The sequence below is a fragment of the Corvus cornix genome, chromosome 22, assembly GCF_000738735.6.
Source record: "Corvus cornix cornix isolate S_Up_H32 chromosome 22, ASM73873v5, whole genome shotgun sequence".
NCBI lineage: Eukaryota > Metazoa > Chordata > Aves > Passeriformes > Corvidae > Corvus > Corvus cornix.
Genome location: NC_046351.1, coordinates 1,720,360 through 1,736,733, shown reverse-complemented (window position 1 = coordinate 1,736,733; position 16,374 = coordinate 1,720,360). Strand labels below are relative to the sequence as shown.

The 16,374-nt window shown below is 51.7% G+C and overlaps 1 protein-coding gene and 1 long non-coding RNA gene across 4 annotated transcripts in view; one reads left to right on the top strand and one right to left on the bottom strand.

Annotated features, from left to right (window-relative positions):
- Window positions 1-16,374, bottom strand: part of PPP3CC (protein phosphatase 3 catalytic subunit gamma) — a 37,917-nt gene that overhangs the window by 8,662 nt on the left and 12,881 nt on the right. For all 3 annotated transcript variants that reach the window (XM_039564228.1, XM_039564229.1, XM_039564230.1), the window contains exons 2-10: window positions 12,991-13,188; window positions 12,644-12,768; window positions 6,614-6,725; window positions 4,691-4,836; window positions 4,433-4,572; window positions 3,897-3,974; window positions 3,724-3,818; window positions 2,067-2,192; window positions 1,069-1,146 (exon numbers count right to left, since the gene is read on the bottom strand). In XM_039564228.1, the coding sequence (XP_039420162.1) occupies window positions 1,069-1,146; window positions 2,067-2,192; window positions 3,724-3,818; window positions 3,897-3,974; window positions 4,433-4,572; window positions 4,691-4,836; window positions 6,614-6,725; window positions 12,644-12,768; window positions 12,991-13,018 (928 nt within the window). In that variant the 5' untranslated portion in view covers window positions 13,019-13,188. The remainder of the gene's footprint in view (window positions 1-1,068; window positions 1,147-2,066; window positions 2,193-3,723; window positions 3,819-3,896; window positions 3,975-4,432; window positions 4,573-4,690; window positions 4,837-6,613; window positions 6,726-12,643; window positions 12,769-12,990; window positions 13,189-16,374) is intronic.
- On the top strand, window positions 7,697-10,175 carry LOC120411147. Its single transcript, XR_005603551.1, has 3 exons — window positions 7,697-7,782; window positions 9,844-9,979; window positions 10,103-10,175. It is a non-coding gene; the product is annotated as an uncharacterized LOC120411147 (long non-coding RNA).

Sequence of the window (16,374 nt, the reverse complement as noted above, 5' to 3'; positions counted from 1 at the left end):
ATTCAGGTCAAAAGAGGGAACAAATCCATCTCCTCTCAGCTGAGATTCCTCACATGGCCCAGTACACATCAGGACAGGGAAGCCAAACCCAGGGCTAACATGCACCATGGCTCAGCCATGCACTACGTGGCTGCATTCAGAATCAGGTAGAAACGTGACCCCCGTTTCTCGAGTTCCTGGAGGAACGCAGAAGGGTTAAAAAACACATGGAGCTTATGTTAAAACTGAAAGGGGATGAAGAGACTGCCCCACTAGTCAGCTCTGGAAATCCACTTCAAGGATCTGGTGGCACAGGCAGTGATAATTAAGCTCGTAGCAAATTCTAGCTGGGTACCTTTCGGATAGCTTGAAATGTAGTGATCTTCAGGGAGAGGAGACACCAAGAAACAAGTAGATGAAGACAGAGATAGAAGAAACAAATTTAATTTTCATGGGAGGGAGGAAAGAAAAAACAAAACCAAAAAACAAAACGGAAATGCAATGGGAGAAGCGGGTTAGAGTCTCCACCTGGGGCCGAAGCAGCTCAGGCCCCCCTTCTTGCTGCCCCCCACGGCTGCCTCAGCTTCCTCAGGTCACCACCTCGCTCCTGTGTCCCCCCAAAATCCAAACTGCTCATCAGCTCAGCCACTGATTTGTCCCCTTCATGCACTGCTTAAAACCAGGGCCAAAATCTGTGTGTTTTTGGGGGGGGGGGGTGACATGAGAAACCGCTTTACAGAGGAGTTCACTGCAACAGATGAGAAGATCGGGTGGCTATTTTGGTGCTGAAAATTCTGAATTGGGGGAAAAAATAACCAGCAGCCTGTGTAAGGAGCAGGAAACCATTCCCAGAGTAGCTGGCAAGAAGTGTCTGTCGCAGTGAATGTTTAATTTCTCTGTGACTGAACAGCAAAGGAGAAAAAAAAAATAAAAATAATGTTCCCTACCCAGAACTGCACAAAGGTTGGGCAAAAAGGAACTGGAGACCCTGGCTGGGCATCCAGCTATAAATCAAGTGCTGCTCAGGCATCAAAGACCTTCCCCAGCCTTTCCCCCTGCTGCTCTCAGGTGCCAGCAGGGATATTTTACCTTCCAACGTCTCGTCGCCATCCGAAATCAGCTCGTCATCGGAGCAGATGTTGAGGATGTTCACGAGCATCTCGGTGACTGCAAGAGGCACAGACAGCGAGGTCAGAGAGGCCTGGGGCACGTGGAGAGGTTTGGAGGACGAGGGGAGGATTTCAAGGTCGTCTGTCCCCTGCAAACGGGAGCCTAAAGACACTTTTAGGCACAGCCTGCTGGTACCCGCAGCGGCGCCGGAGCAGACGACACACGCTGCATCTTCTGCCAAGGAGGTGGATGCAGGCCAAGCACATCACAGAGGAACCAGACGTGGGCAATGAGGTGCCAACATTCCTGCAGAACAGCCTGAGCTCCCTCAAGGTCCTCCCCTCCCCATCCCCACCCGCGCCACAGCCACCTGGCTCCGAGAAGGGCCAAATTTGGGGAAGGGGAGGGGGGCGGTGGGATTCGACCTTTGGTGCCTCAAAGTCAAAAAAACCCTTTGGAAGTTGTGAGGTTGAAGCCACACTCCGAACATACAGGACAGGGGTGGAATTTAAGCTCATCAGGAGACGTAAAAATCCTTTTGGTGAAAAGCTGAGGCAAAGTCTTGGTCATATTTTAAGCTGCCTCGCCTTCTCCAGAACGAAATAAGCCTTGGATTGAAATGAATGCTTCCTTTTTGGTGGGCCTGGAGCCAACAGGAATTTTTAATTCCTCCGTTGCAAACCAAGAGAAACGTCTCCAGATTCTGAGGTGGGGCTACAGCACCCAAGATCAGCTCCACCAGCAATGCAGAAAGAGCAAGGAAGGAGGGGTTTATCGGGAAAAGCTTTTTCAAACAGGTACCAACAGCTGTTTTTGCGAGAATTTAACCCAGTAATGCAGATCTGTGGAGCCTCAACTGCTCTCCTGTGCTGCCCAGAGCTGCAACAGTCTCCCAGTGCTGTGGGACAGGATTCTGACACTCAGGACGTGAGGATCAGGCATCGGGAACTTGGAATAAAAACCCAAATCTCTCTTACCCTTTTCCCCTACGAAAGGCAAAGACCATGTGAAGACATCCATGAAGTTTGGAAGCCAGTAGGGGTGAGGGGAACAGTTGAACTGCCTGATGTTCATGACGTTGTTTTCGTATTTCAGTACAGCAGCTGGGAGAGGAAAGGGAAAGAGAACAAATGTCCATGGGCACTGAGCACTGAGAAATCCTGGAATGGGCTGGGTGGGAAATCCTGGAATGGGATGGGTGGGAAGGGATATTAAGGATCAGCCAGTGCCACCCCCTGCCCACGGACAGGGACACCTTCCACTGTCCCAGGCTGCTCCAACCCGGCCTTGGACACTGCCAGGGATCCAGGGGCAGCCACAGCTCCTCTGGGAATTCCATCCCAGCCCCTCCCCACCCTCATAGACAGGAATTCCTTCCCAAAATCCCATCCAGCCCTGCCCTCTGGCAGTGGGAAGCCATTCCCTGTGTCCTGTCCCTCCATCCCCTGTCCCCAGTCCCTCTCCAGCTCTCCTGGAGCCCCTTTAGGCCCTACAAGGAGCTCAGAGCTCTCCCTGGAGTGTTTTCCTCTCTCATCCCCCAGCTCTCCCAGCCTGGCTCCCTCTGGAAGTTGCACCAGTGTTAAAAAAACTTCATTATCAACACCAGGTTACACTCGTGTAGAGTCAAGCTACCAACTCCCCAAAATGAGAAGGTTTAAGCTAAAATTTTTCATTTCCTCAGGCCGGTTCTCAGCTTAGAACAGCGAAGCTCAAACAGAGCCAAGATCCAAAGCGAGGGGTGAAAAACCCCACAGCAGGAGAAAATTCCTCCATGACTCCCACGGTTTAGGGGCAGAGGGAAGGGGAAAGCTCTCCTACACTATCAGCTTCAGTGGGATGGCAGCATCCACCAACAGGGCTCCGTTGTCCCGTGGCTGGGAATGAAAGCTTTATTCCAGGCCTTATGACTCCGCAGTTAATTGCCGCAGTAACACATTAAGTCAACCACTTCAGCTCAGCACACAAAGCTCTCTTTCATTCCAGGCACAAGAATGCGGCTGGAGGAGAGGGTTTTGTATCAAAAATAGTGTATTTTTTGTATCAAAATCAGTGTGGTGGCAGCTGGAGCCGGGCAGGGATTGTCCCTCTGTGCTGGGCACTGGGGAGGTGCCCTGAGTGCTGTGTCCAGTTCTGGGACCCTCATGGAGGGGCTGGAGTGAATCCAGGGAAGGGAACGGAGCTGGGGAGGGGCTGGAGAGCTCCTGAGGGAGCTGGGAAAGGGGCTCAGCCTGGAGCAAAGGGGGATCAGGGGGGACCTTGTGGCTCTGCACAAGTCCCTGACAGGAGGGGGCAGCCGGGGGGGTCGGGCTCTGCTCGCAGGGAACAGGGACAGGAGGAGAAGGGAACGGCCTCAGGCTGGGCCAGGGGAGGCTCAGGGTGGACAGCAGCGGGAATTTCCTCATGGAAAGGGTGCTCAGGCCTTGGCAGGGGCTGCCCAGGGAGGTTTGGAGTGCCCATCCCTGGGAGTGTCCAAGGAATGATGGAAGTGGCAGTGACAAGGTGGGGATGGGGCACGGGTTGGACTCGATGGTCTTGGAGCTCTTTTCCAACTTAAATTATCCTGTGATTTTGGGAGAGCAGAGTGGGAGAGGGATTTCCTGACCCCCCACAAGAGCAGCAGAGCCCTGGCCTTACCCTTGTTGTTATAGACATCTAAGTAATTTGGTGCAGAGAAGATTGTGATTAACGAGGGAAAGCCCGTGGTCTGGCTCTTCCTGTACATTCGGTACCTGCAAAAACACGGCCCCGAGTTAAACCCGGCCCAGCACGGCCCAAACCCCGCCCAGCCCCTGGGCTGCAGCACTTACCCAGCATCCTGGGCTTCGTGAGCTCGGATTACGGATAACAAACTATTGTTCTGCAAAAATTCACACACTGCAGGGTAACTGGAAAACAAAAAGCGAGGAGAGCTCAGCAGGGAGCAAAGGAGAGCACAGAGCAAGGGTGGTCTCGGCTTCAGGGAGCAGCCATTGCAGAGAACATCCAGTTTCTGTCCAGCACCCCAAAATATTGTTTTATCATTCAAAAATTAATTGCAAAGGGTTCTGTTAAACCCTCCCTGTGAGTGGACTGCCAGCACAAATCCTTCTTTTTTAGCAAGGGAAGATTATTTCCTAGAGGCACAGGAAACCACTCACAGGGCACCAACAAAGCACCTCTGCTGTCTGAGACCCCAATTCCATACAGTAACTTACCCAAAGACAGCTCAGTGTTACAGGAGGAGAAAAAACAAGCAAGAATTTGTGCATTAGAGCCAAGCAAGGAGAATTTCAGGTACACGGAGCGGCCTAAACGGTGATTTTAGTGTGAGGGGGGACAAAGTGGCCCCTAAAACACCCCTCACCTGTAGAAATAGGAGCAGCCTCGGACAGTGTTGTGGGCAAAATGCTCCAGGGTTTTCTCGTTGCCGTAATCCTCCGAGGGATCCGACCACAGCAGGTCACACATCGGACCAAAGGCTGGAGGCTCCTTAAACCTGTCTAACTGGAGAGGGGACACAACATCAGCAGGAGCTGTGGCAGGAAAAACATCCCAAATCCATGCAGGAGTCAAGCCCACAGGGAGTTGGGAGTGAAGGGAAGAGCCCAGGGAGCTGACTTACTTTCCTAATGTCATCTAGACACGTGATTTCTGGAGACAGGCCCCCGTGGACACACAGGAATTGCTGGTTGAGGAGGGCAGCGAGAGGAAGACAGTCGAAGGTATCCATGCACGCGTCATACACTCGCTCCGAGTACTTGATTCGACCTGGGAAGAAGGAATTTGATCAAGCTCTGATGGGCCAAAGTGCTGATCAATAAATCCAAGGAACCCTGATATGGAAGCTCCAGGTCTGTGGCCCACAAATCCAGCTTTGCACCTGTGTGTTTGTGGAAATACTGACTTGGAATCCAACTTTGCACCTGTGTGTTTGTGGAAATGCTGACTTGGAATCCAACTTTGCACCTGTGTGTTTGTGGAAATGCTGACTGGGAATCCAACTTTGCACCTGTTTGTGAAAATACTGACTGGGAATCCAACTTTGCACCTGTGTGTTTGTGAAAATACTGACTTGGAATCCAACTTCGCACCTGTGTGTTTGTGAAAATGCTGACTGGGAATCCAACTTTGCACCTGTTTGTGAAAATATTGACTTGGAAAATAACTGTTAGGTGTGGAAAGGAAAAGGTTTCTTTAATCTGGAGTTGGACAAGAATATTCACCACCCTTCGAGTTGTTTTCTACACCACCTGCACTGAGATCAATACAAAAGAGATGAGGTGTTTCCACATCATGAAAATTGGGAGCATGGAAAAAATTTGGGATGCTGATAAAGCCACCCCATCACTTCCCCACGGCCCTGCTGCTCCTCTAGACTCATCTTCCCTGCTGAATTTGGCACAGCAGCATCACACAGCCATAGAGGGCAGGAATTGCCTTTCCAGCTGGACACAGGTGCTGGGAGGCAGGATTTACCCATGGAAATGGATCTTCCCACTGGATCTTTCAGGGATGACAATCCCAGCGAGGGCAGAGGGGAAGAGGATGTTCCCATACATTCAACAGGGACACCACAGCCTTTCCAAGGCAGTTTGGCTCTTACACCAGACCTCAAACATGCTCAGAAACATCCTGATTTCAGAGGCACTGATGGGTTTTCAAGGAAGGGGAAAAGCAGCACCTCCTGTTTTCCCAAGGGAAAAAACCCAACCCCATCACCTGGTTCAGGCTGGGCACAGCTCACCAAGAGCTCACCTGTGCCCAGGTGATGGATACAGCATCCAGCACAGAGCTGGGAGGTGTTTTCCAGCTCATTCCTGAGCAAACAGAACAGGGCCTCATCGCCTGTGAGCCTTCCCCCATCCAACAGCACCCAGAGCTGACAGGATAAAGACTGGACTCAGAATTCTCTCTTGAGGCCGGGTTCTTGAGCAAGAATTCCCTAAAGGAGCTTTGCATTGAGCTCTCTCCCTCTTTTACTGCTTGGAATGACAGTCATCCATCATTGCCTGACCTTTCCTCATCACTGCTTTAGAAATGCTCAAACGCTGTGCACAAACCCATCTCTTAACTGCAACGAGCTGAAAGGTAAATGATCCTCCCCGCTGCAAACAGGGAGGAGCAAATCCTTCCCCCGTTTCCAACTGCAGTCACTGATCCCAGCTGCACAATCTGGAGCTGGAAGTCTTCTGGCACTGATTACACGTTGCTGGGCCTGGAAGTCAGGGAGGGGAGGATGTGTGTGCCTGGCTCATCAGGGGAGAAGTGTTCCCATTTCTTCCATCCACGCTCAGTCTTTGAAACTAAAAGGCCACATTTGGTGCTTAGCAGAACTTAAGAGATTTGGGGTTTGGGGTATTTTTTATAGCAGGGCTTGAAACAGAAGAGCAGGAAAACAAGACAACAGGTTTTTACAGCTCTGATGCCACTCAGAGGCACAAAAATTGAAGCCCACGCCTTCTCACACCACCTTTTTTTTCCAAAATATATTTAAAAATGTATTATTTAAATGGATTCAAACCCTTCTCCCACTGCTGCTACTTACATTCCTGCTTGAAGGTGAAGTATTCTGTGAGGTGCCTGCACTCGTGGTTCCCTCGAAGGAGGAACAATGTTTTGGGATGATTTATCTTTAAACTCCATAAATACAGCACGCACTGCAAGAGAGGCAAGGAAGGGATGTCATGAAATCCTTTTCCAGGGCACTGAGCAGCCTGAGACTGCACTAAGAGGTTCTGGGAAGACACCCAAAGTGGAACCCAGCTCCATAACGGGCAGTGGATCTCCTCCTGGCCAAGTGGGGAGAAGCCACTGGGATTTCTCTATATTAGGGCTGACTTGGAGAAGTGACAAATGAGGTCGTAGCCAACAGAGAGCAGCTTGGGGCTGGGTGGGGGCGGCTTTGCTTCCAGCACAAACCCAAGGAAAAAAACCCTTTTTCAGAGCAGCAAAGCAGAACCAGCTGTTTGCTCCAGATGTTCCGCTGGGATGGAGAGCAGCGAGGGGAGCAGGCAGCCATTTGTCCACGAAACAATCGGAAAATTCAACTTCATCTTCCCCACTGATTTCCACCCCCCCCCCGGTTTTTTTGCTTATGCCACAGTCATGTGAAGTTCAAGCTCAAAACAGGAAAAGCTGAGCCCAAAAAGCAAGCTGAGCTTAGCAAAGCTCTCTGGCTTTGAAAAGGGCTTTCCACATCCCCTCCCCGAGCAGCAACACCTGCAAAGCCGGCGCCTTTGAGGAGGCTCAGACTAAAATCAGCCTGAAACGGGGGTTTTTAGCAGAAATATTGCATGCTGGCTTCCCAACAAAAGCCTGAGGGTAGGGCTGGGAGGCAGGGAGGGCTCACTCACCCCCGTGGGCTCTGTGCTGTCGGCCGACAGCGGCATCGGCTGTTATCTTGCACGGGGAAATGTTATCACATTTCCCTTGTTGATGTGGACAATCCAGAGCGACAGCAAGCTCCAGGAGCTGGATTAAAGTCTCTAATAGGAGCTTACCCTCGAGGCTGACAGGCTGCAGGACACGCCTGGGGAATGGGACCACCAGCAAGTCTGTGAATGGTTTTACAGCCTCCAACATCCCTGATCCGGGGCACAGATCCCCGGGAGCCAGCTGGGAACAACCTCCAGAACCCAAAGGAACCAGCTCCCAGCTGGTTCCCAGCACTGACAGCTGAGATCTGGCTCAGTGTTTAAGCACTGAACCTGCAAGGTAAGCTCTGCATGAATCATCCCAGCTGATCCCAAAAACCCCAAGGAGCTGTAAAGCACCGCCTGTGTCTCACTTGGAATTCAACCCCACATTAACAACTTGATTAATTCGGAATTCTAAAAGAGAACGGGGCCAAGGCCAGTAGCAGAATCATGTTTTATTGCATCTGTTACCAGGAGGAATGCTCCCAACAAAACCATTTATAATTATTCTGGGATTTAAAGCTTTAACCTCCCTGTGTTTGCAAGCGAAATGTCACTTTTCTGGGCTGGCAGGAGAACTTGGGAGTTGCTATAAATGAAGCAAATGACTTGGAGGAAGAACCAGCCCTGGCATCAAAGCAAGGCAGAGATGCAGCAGCATCAATAGGGGAGGGTTTGGGATGCACGGAAGGTTGGCAGCTTGCAGAAGAGAGGTTTTAAAACACATTTGAAGGGCTTTAAAGCAAAACGGGCTTGAATTTAGCACCACAATTCTTCCTGGACACACCAGGGATGTGGAGAGCGACCATTCCCGGTGGTTGGAGGCACTTCCCAAGGATGTGGGGACTGCCAGGTACCAGGAGGACACAGAGTAAAGGACATTGAAGAGCCCTCGAGGGCTCCAGAGGGGCTGGAGTGAGGAATGAGGGAGTTTCTACACTCGCATGCCTCGGATGCTTCCTGGTGTTTTGCATGGATCCCTTTCCCAGCCTTTCCCGGCGCCGTGCCCAGGAATTGATCACTGCCTCTCTGCAACAGCCAAGGAGCAAATCCAGGCAGTCACAGCTTTTTGGGTTTAAATAATCTCAAATAATCTCAAATAATCTCCTCCTCTCCTTCTTCTGCCTCTCGGTGCAAGAGCAGAAGCCAAGGGTTTGATCCACTTGGAAAGGGAAAGCTCAGCAGGCACAGGGAGGGAATTCCAAGAGGAATTGGGACTTGCAACCCCAAAAATGCAAGAGGGGCTGGTGCCAAACCTGCCCCCACCGTGACCTGTCTCACCATTCCCAAAACCTGGCATTTTAGGGAAGTTTTTACACATGGAACCTGCCAGGTCTTCCAGAGTAGGAACAGAGGCAAAACTCCCATATCCAGCCCAAAAATCCACACCTTGCAGAGCTAACTGGATCTCTTTAATATTATTCTGGAAAAAAAGTGCATTAAATCAAGATTAAGATATAATTCCATGATTAGACAGCAATCATGTGTCCTGGCCTAATTGGATTGGAAGAACTGGCCTGGGAAAGGTGCATGCCATTTTCATCCCACTTCTCCCGACAAATCTCCTCTTTCCACGGATTCTATTTCTGCTCATGAGAATTGTTTCACTTTCTAATTTAACAAAACCATTCTATTCATTGTACTGCAGCCTCATGGACCAGGATGGTCCTTCCCCCCCACGAGCACAGACCTCTCTTGTGCCATGCTGGGATTTGGGACTAAAACCTTAACGAAAGGAGCGTTTTTCCCACTGGGAAGCTGGTGGGAGAATCCTTCAGCAGAGCCCTGCCTCATCAAGGAGGAGTTCATCCTGATTTCCGTGCTGCCTGTCAGCCCTGAGCTCTGGGGCTGGGATCTGTGACCGCTCAGTCTCGCTGTCACAGTGGGTTTGGGACAGCAAACCCTTCCCAGAGTTCCCTTCCGGCAGCATTCCAGCTTTCACACGGTTCTTTCCCTCTCCTCTCCCCTCACAATTCTTTTCTTTAAAAAAAAAAAAAAAAAACCAGCTAAAAAACAACAACCAATGCACTTTTCATGGCCTCATTATACTGGGAATTCATGTTTTTAAATGAGAATTTCCCTAAGCCAGAGGCCCAGCAAGAACTTGTTGAATGATTTGTTGCCGACATCCAGCTGAGCCCATGAACGGAGAGGCTTTGGGGGGAGGAGGGGCGGGTTTGAAAGGTTTTGTCTGAGCCACAAATTCCTCCTTTTACCTGGACAACCAAATGCCTGGAGCCACGGGGAACACCTGGAAGGGGTATTTGGCCCTTCCACCTCCTTGGCCCCTGCTCTGGCACCTTGTTTCCTGCAGCAGGATGCAATTAAACCATCCCCTCCTATTTCATCCCGTTAAAAGGTCACGGTTGTAGAGTTGTGGAATATCCTGAGCTGGAAGGAATCCACAGGGAGCAGCGAGTCCAGCTCCTGGCTCTGCTCACGACACCCCCAGCTGCTCCGGGCGGGCTCTGGATCATCTCCCCATGGATGCACAGGTTTGTGTGGTGACTCGGGAGGCTGCTCCCCACCTTCCCAGCAGTCACATCACAGGGAAACCTGGATGCTTTTCAATCCCTCAGCCTCTGGGATACTCCAAACCTGCTGTTGTTTTACTACAGGAACCAGGTTTTGCACGTCCAGGTGGGAATCTCATCCAGCACAGTGCAGGAGGTGGGAGGGAGAGGCACACGGGAATCAAACATTCCGGATCCTGCCTTATCCTGATGTTTGGAGCAGCCCCTGCCTGTGCCTGTCAAAGCCCACCCTGAGCTGTGGGATCAGAGTCAGCTCCAGGGGGAATCCGTGGCATTCCTGCTGCAACATGGGGCGGGGAAAGGGAAGGAGGAGAGGCAAAAGAAGCAGGAAATAAAATATTGGGCTTTTTTTGCCCCACCACCTCTGCTCTCCAAGCATCATCCATCACCTGGAATTCTTCCATATCATCACAGCAGAGAGGAAAAGTGGGCATGGATTTGAACTAAAAGGGGGCTTAGATGGGATATTGGGAAGAATTTCTTCCCTGTGAGGGTGGGGAGGCCCTGGCACAGGTTGCCCAGAGAGGCTGGGAGAGAATTCCTCATCTCTGGAAGTGTCCAAGGCCAGGCTGGACAGGGCTTAGAGCACCTGGGATAGTGGAAGGTGTCCCTGCCCAGGGCAGAGAGTGGAATAAGATGGGATTTAAGGTTCTTTCCAACCCAAACCATTCCATGGTTCTGTGGTGATCCCAGCACGGAGACACCAGGGTGCTGATCCCCAGCACTTCTGGAGATCTGGGAGTAAAATCTCCGTGTCAGAGCAATCCTGGGCTAAGAGCACAGAGTGGGAGCAGCACTTTCCCACCTTGGATCTACAGAATCCACACACAGACACAGGGCCCAACACCTCTCATTTGAAGGTTCCTTGGTTAACACCACAAAAATCCCCCTGTGACCTCAGGAGGAGCTGCTGTGGGGGAACACAATCCCTTTTCCAGGTAAACACACTCCCACTGCAAACCCAGCCCAGCAACCCCGAGGAGCAGTAGGACGTGTCCTTCTCCTTCCTCCCTGGGGGGCTCCTCCTGCCAGCACCACCCCAAATCCCAAAAAATCCCAGCAGCCCCAGCCCCACCTCTGCTCCATCCGTCCCCGCTCCCCTGGAAGCGGCTCCTCGTCACACCTTGGCTCCCTGTCAGGATTCCGGAGCGCGGGGCTGGAAGGGAGCCAGGGGCTGCTGGAGCTCAAGCTGTCGGCCCTGCTCTCCTGAAATCCTCTGCAGAATCCTTCAAAGAACCTCTCACACTCATCCCTGACACTTCCACCCCAAAAATTTTCACTGGGTAAGATTCCTCTGCACACCCAGCGGCTCGGCTGTTCCCACAGCCTCTTTTTTTCCAAGAGAAATCACTCCCTCTCTTATTCCAGCTGATTTCTGCCACCTTTCAGGCCCCTGCTGCCCCAAAAGCCCTCCCTTACTTTGCTTCCAACTGGGATAAGTGCTCCACTTCCAGTGGGCCCTGCCTCTGTGAATCCAGATGGCTGCAATCCCTCGGGATTTGTGGCATTTGCTAATAGCTGTCCCTTCCTGTCCCATCCCAGCTCTCCACTGAGCCAGCAGCAGCCGCTGGGATCCACTGAACCCTTCCTCCTGCAGACCAGTAACTCCCAGCACTGCCCAGTTCAGGCTCGTGGCATCCCAGGGAGCTGCATGGCCCCGTCCCAGCCCAGGTGACTTTTGCTCCTTTCTCCTGACCCCATTCCTGTGTTTCCAGAGGGAAGCAGTGACTCAGGCACGTGGCCCTTTCTCCTCCTGCTCAGCTGAATCCTGCAGGTTTTTGCTCCCCACTGGTGGGATCCTGCACCATCCCCTGTCCCTCTGCTGCCCCTGAGTGACAGCTCCAAGTGACATTAAAACTCCACTCCAGAGGGCAGAGTTCAGGCTGTAACCCCCTCGCTGCCACTTCATTGTCACTGCACAAGGATCCAAAGCTCAGTCATGGCATTGGGGCATCATTTTCCTGCCCAAAATCCCACTGGCAGTTATCAACATCGTTTTCATCCCATGCAGAACTCGCCTGGAGGGTAAATCCAGCATGAGAGATCTGGGTTTAGTGTTTGGAGTGATTCTGAGCTGTATTTGAGCTCATTCTGAGCTGAATTGGCTTGATTTTGAGTTGCATTTAACCGAGTCTGAGCTGGATTTAATTGAGTCTGAGCTGTATTTTACTGAGCTGTATTTAAACTGATTCTGAGCTGAATTTAACTGATTCCGAGTTGTATTTTACTGATTCCGAGTTGTATTTTACTGATTCTGAGATGTATTTCAACTATTCTGACCTGCATTTAATTGATTTTGAGCTGTATTTAACTGATCCTGAGTCGCACTTAATTGATTCTGAGCTGAATTTCATTGAAACTGAGCTGTACTTTAGTGATTCTGAGCTGAATCTGAACTGATTTGGAGCTGATTTTAACTGATTCTGAGCTGTATTTTACTGAGCTGCATTTGAACTGATTCTGAGCTGAATTTCCCTGTTTCTGAGCTGAATTTGAACTGATTCTGAGCTGAATTTCACTGTTTCTGAGCTGAACTTGAACTGATTCTGAGCTGAATTTTAACTGAGGTCCAACACTTTGGGTTCCTTCAGCCCCAGCACCCGCAGGCTCCGCTTCCTTTGTCACCTCTATACTGAAGTAGCCTCTGTCCACGTAGTCCCCCAGGAAGAGGTAGCGGGTGTTATTGGGTGATCCTCCGACTTCAAACAGCTTCATCAGGTCGAAAAACTGCCCGTGGATGTCACCACACACTGGGGGAGGAAGAACAGCACAAAAGAGGCACAGAATTACCACGCTAAGAAAAGCAAGGTCACGACAGTAGCGAGGAGCAGAGCTGAGCGAGCACCGGCAAAATCCTCTCTTCCGAGAGCTCAGGAGAGTTAAAAAACTTGTTGTGGGTGGAAGGAACACGGCAAAAAAACCTGCTGGGCTTATCCTGGTTGTTGTTCAGGACTCCAGCCCTGAGCTCTGACCTGTGATAGGAGCCTCCACCTCGATCATGGTCTTCTCGTGCCTCAGGATGGCGGCGCCGTCGTTGATGATTTTCAGCGCCGCGTCTTCCTCCAGCCGCCCTTCCTTCACCAAGTGGCTCTTGAGGACGTCGAGCCTCGGCTTCCCATCCTCAAACACCTCCTTCAGAGTGAGCCGCTGCGTGGGAGGGAATGGGACAGCTGGAAAGGCAAGGGAAGGGAAGGAGTCAGCAACACGGCGCTTCTCGGGGAGAGGGAATGACAGGCTTTGCTTCCGAGCCTCGAGCTGACACCCAGAAGTGGAATTTCCACTGAAGTGATGCTCTGAAATACTGAGAGAGGAGCTGAGCTGCCAGAGCTGCTGGATTCACCCCTGAGCTTGGCTAGAACCCCACCTGGTGAAGCCTAAACGCCACCTGCACCCATCCCAGAGCGGCCTCCCAATCCCAAGGGGATGGTCGGCATCCGAGCCTAGAACAGATCCCACGGAAATATCGGCAAAACCAGGAAAACCAGGAACCAGCGACTCAGGTAGGAGGATCAACAGGTAAAATTTTTCCTTATCGGAAACCACACACCCCCAAAAAGCAGAATTTGCTCCTCTCCACCCCAACACCTCAAAAAGCTTCACCCCCAAAAAGCAGAATTTGCCCTTCTCCACCCCAACACCTCAAAAAGCTTCACCCCCAAAAAGCAGAATTTGCCCTTCTCTGCCCCAACACCTCAAAAAGCTTCACCCCAAGCTTAGAAATCGGTAAATCTTGATGGAATCCAATATTTAAGGTAAGTTAAGGTCTCATCAATTTCCTTAGTTTTTAACTCTGGATAGAAAAACACTCCATCAAAAGCAGCTATTTTTATTATTTTTATTATTATTATTATCACCATCATCATTTCATGGAAGGGAATTGGATGGTTTGGGAGAAGGTGACCTGTAGCAAAAATTAAGTAAAAAAAAAAACAGAAAAAAATCAGTTTTCAGTAAAAACCTTCTGAATTCCTCATCTCCCTCCTCCCAGGCCTGGCTAATTTAAAAAAGGTGGGAGCACACATGACCCCGGTGTAATATTTAAAGGCTGTAGAGTGTCTTGAATTAAAATTAATTTCAGGAAGGAGGCCTGGATGCTTGGGAAGAACTGGGAATAAAATCCTGTGCAACAGCCCCCAGTGCGTGGCCTGGCTGCTGGCAGCTCCTGCAATCCATGGAGTGATTGGAATCTTATCCCAGGGATCGTCTCAGATCTTCTGAGCCCATTTCCTTCTCAAAACCAGGAAAACCAGGATTTCCTCACCCTCTGGGGTCAGCCCTTTCAGCATCCCCTGGCCATGGCAGGACCAGAACGACCCCAGCCAAGCTCTGCAGAGAGAGCGATCCCGCAGCTGGGATGAGGAGGAGATGCTGGGACGGGGTTTGCTTTGGGATGCGCCACACAGAGCCCCAGGAAAAGCCTCTTATCCCAGTGCAGATCCCACAGGGAGCTGGCATCACCCTCCCAGCCCGAGGGGTAACGCACACACCTCCCAACAAAGTGCTGGAGGCTCTGCTGTCCGTACGGAGGCGGGCAGCTGGACATAACACCTCACCTCTGCCAGGCATCCCCCAAAATATCCCAAAATCTGGAATGTGATGGGTCTTCCGCAGGGATTTTAATGATGGTGGTGCCAGTCTGAGTCTGAGTAAGCGCCTCCAGCAGCCCCCATGAGGAAGGAACCCACCCACTGGATAATGAACTGTCTTTCCATCATTCCCTCTCCTGGGAGAGCGTCGTGGTGGAAGGCAGATTTACACCGAGCTGGAATCCAGCTTGGACGGAAAATACCTGGGATGCAAATCAAATCCCTGTCCTTATCCATCACCCAGGAAAGGCACTGCTCTGGTGAGGCCACACCTCGAGTGCTGTGTCCAGTTCTGGGACCCTCACGGAAGGGCTGGAGTGAATCCAGGGAAGGGAACGGAGCTGGGAAGGGGCTGGAGCCCCAGGAGAGGCTGAGGGAGCTGGGAAAGGGGCTCAGCCTGGAGCAAAGGGCGATCAGGGGGGACCTTGTGGCTCTGCACAAGTCCCTGACAGGAGGGGGCAGCCGGGGGGGTCGGGCTCTGCTGGCAGGGAACAGGGACAGGAGGAGAGGGAACGGCCTCAGGCTGGGCCAGGGGAGGCTCAGGGTGGACAGCAGCAGGAATTTCCTCATGGAAAGGGCTGTTAAATATAGGAAGGGGCCACCAGGGAGGTTTGGAGTCCCCATCCCTGGAGGTGTCCAAGGAACACCTGGACGTGGCACTCAGGGCTCTGGGCTGGGGACGAGGTGGGGATGGGGCACAGCTTGGACTCGGTGATCCTGGAGCTCTTTTCCAACCTGAACGATCCCATGATGCCGAAATATGTTAAATTTCACAGGACAGAGCTGGCCAAACAACACAGTGAGAACAGCGCTGCCACCGCTCCCTTTGAAATGCAAATCCAGCAGCAATTTAGCCTGAAAACCCCGAGAGGAAAAGCAGAGAGAGGCGGCACAAGAGATTCTTTACAGCTGAACATCAATTTTCAAATCACAGGAACTGCAGGAGTGGCTCTAACCAAAGGGGAGCTGGTGCCTGCAACGAGGTGGCCCCGCTTTCATGGATCCCTCTGGAAGTTGTGCTCCGCTGTCCCGCGTGCCTGGAACGCTCCAGAGCCTTCCCCACCGAGCTGCCAATTAAAGAGGGTTAAACCAGACCTGCTTAAACCAACACGGGCTGGAGCAGGGGTTTTACTGCATCCACAGCTCAGCTCTGCTCCAAAAGGGAAAAAAAAACCAACAAATCCTCTGGAGATGGATGAAAAAAATGATTTTGCAGGATTTTTCCCCCCCGGGATCAGAGTAAGGCTGGCGGCGCTGCGGGAGGAAACGAGGGAAGATGTGGGGCTGACACGAACGGGATCAGCTGGGATGAGGGAGGGCAAAAGGAGCTGGGTGGAAATGCGGGTCCACGACATGGAATGGGGGATTTTTTGGGACTCTGAGAGGCTGGGAAATGATTCGTAGGTACTACAAACCCTGTGGTTGTCCTGGCATCTGCCATCCGACTCCAAAGGGAGCCGGGGAGGTCAAATGATTGATAAGGAAGAGAACAGAGGAATAGGAACCATTCATCTCCCTATTCCCCATCACTCCAGGCCCTCAAGCACAGCCAACACCTCTGGAGCCACCCTAAGGAAGTGCAAAGCCCCAGAAATGGGGTCGGAGAGCTCAGCAAAGCTGGGATGTGACCCCGGGAGCAGCGCTGCCCATCCCAGCACTCCGAGATCTGCGGGAAGCTCCCGGCTCTGCCTTTTCCCGGTAGCCCCAGCGAGCAAAGTTATGCAAGATCAAATCTGAGGCTGCGCCAACGTGAGCAGCCAAGAACTTTTA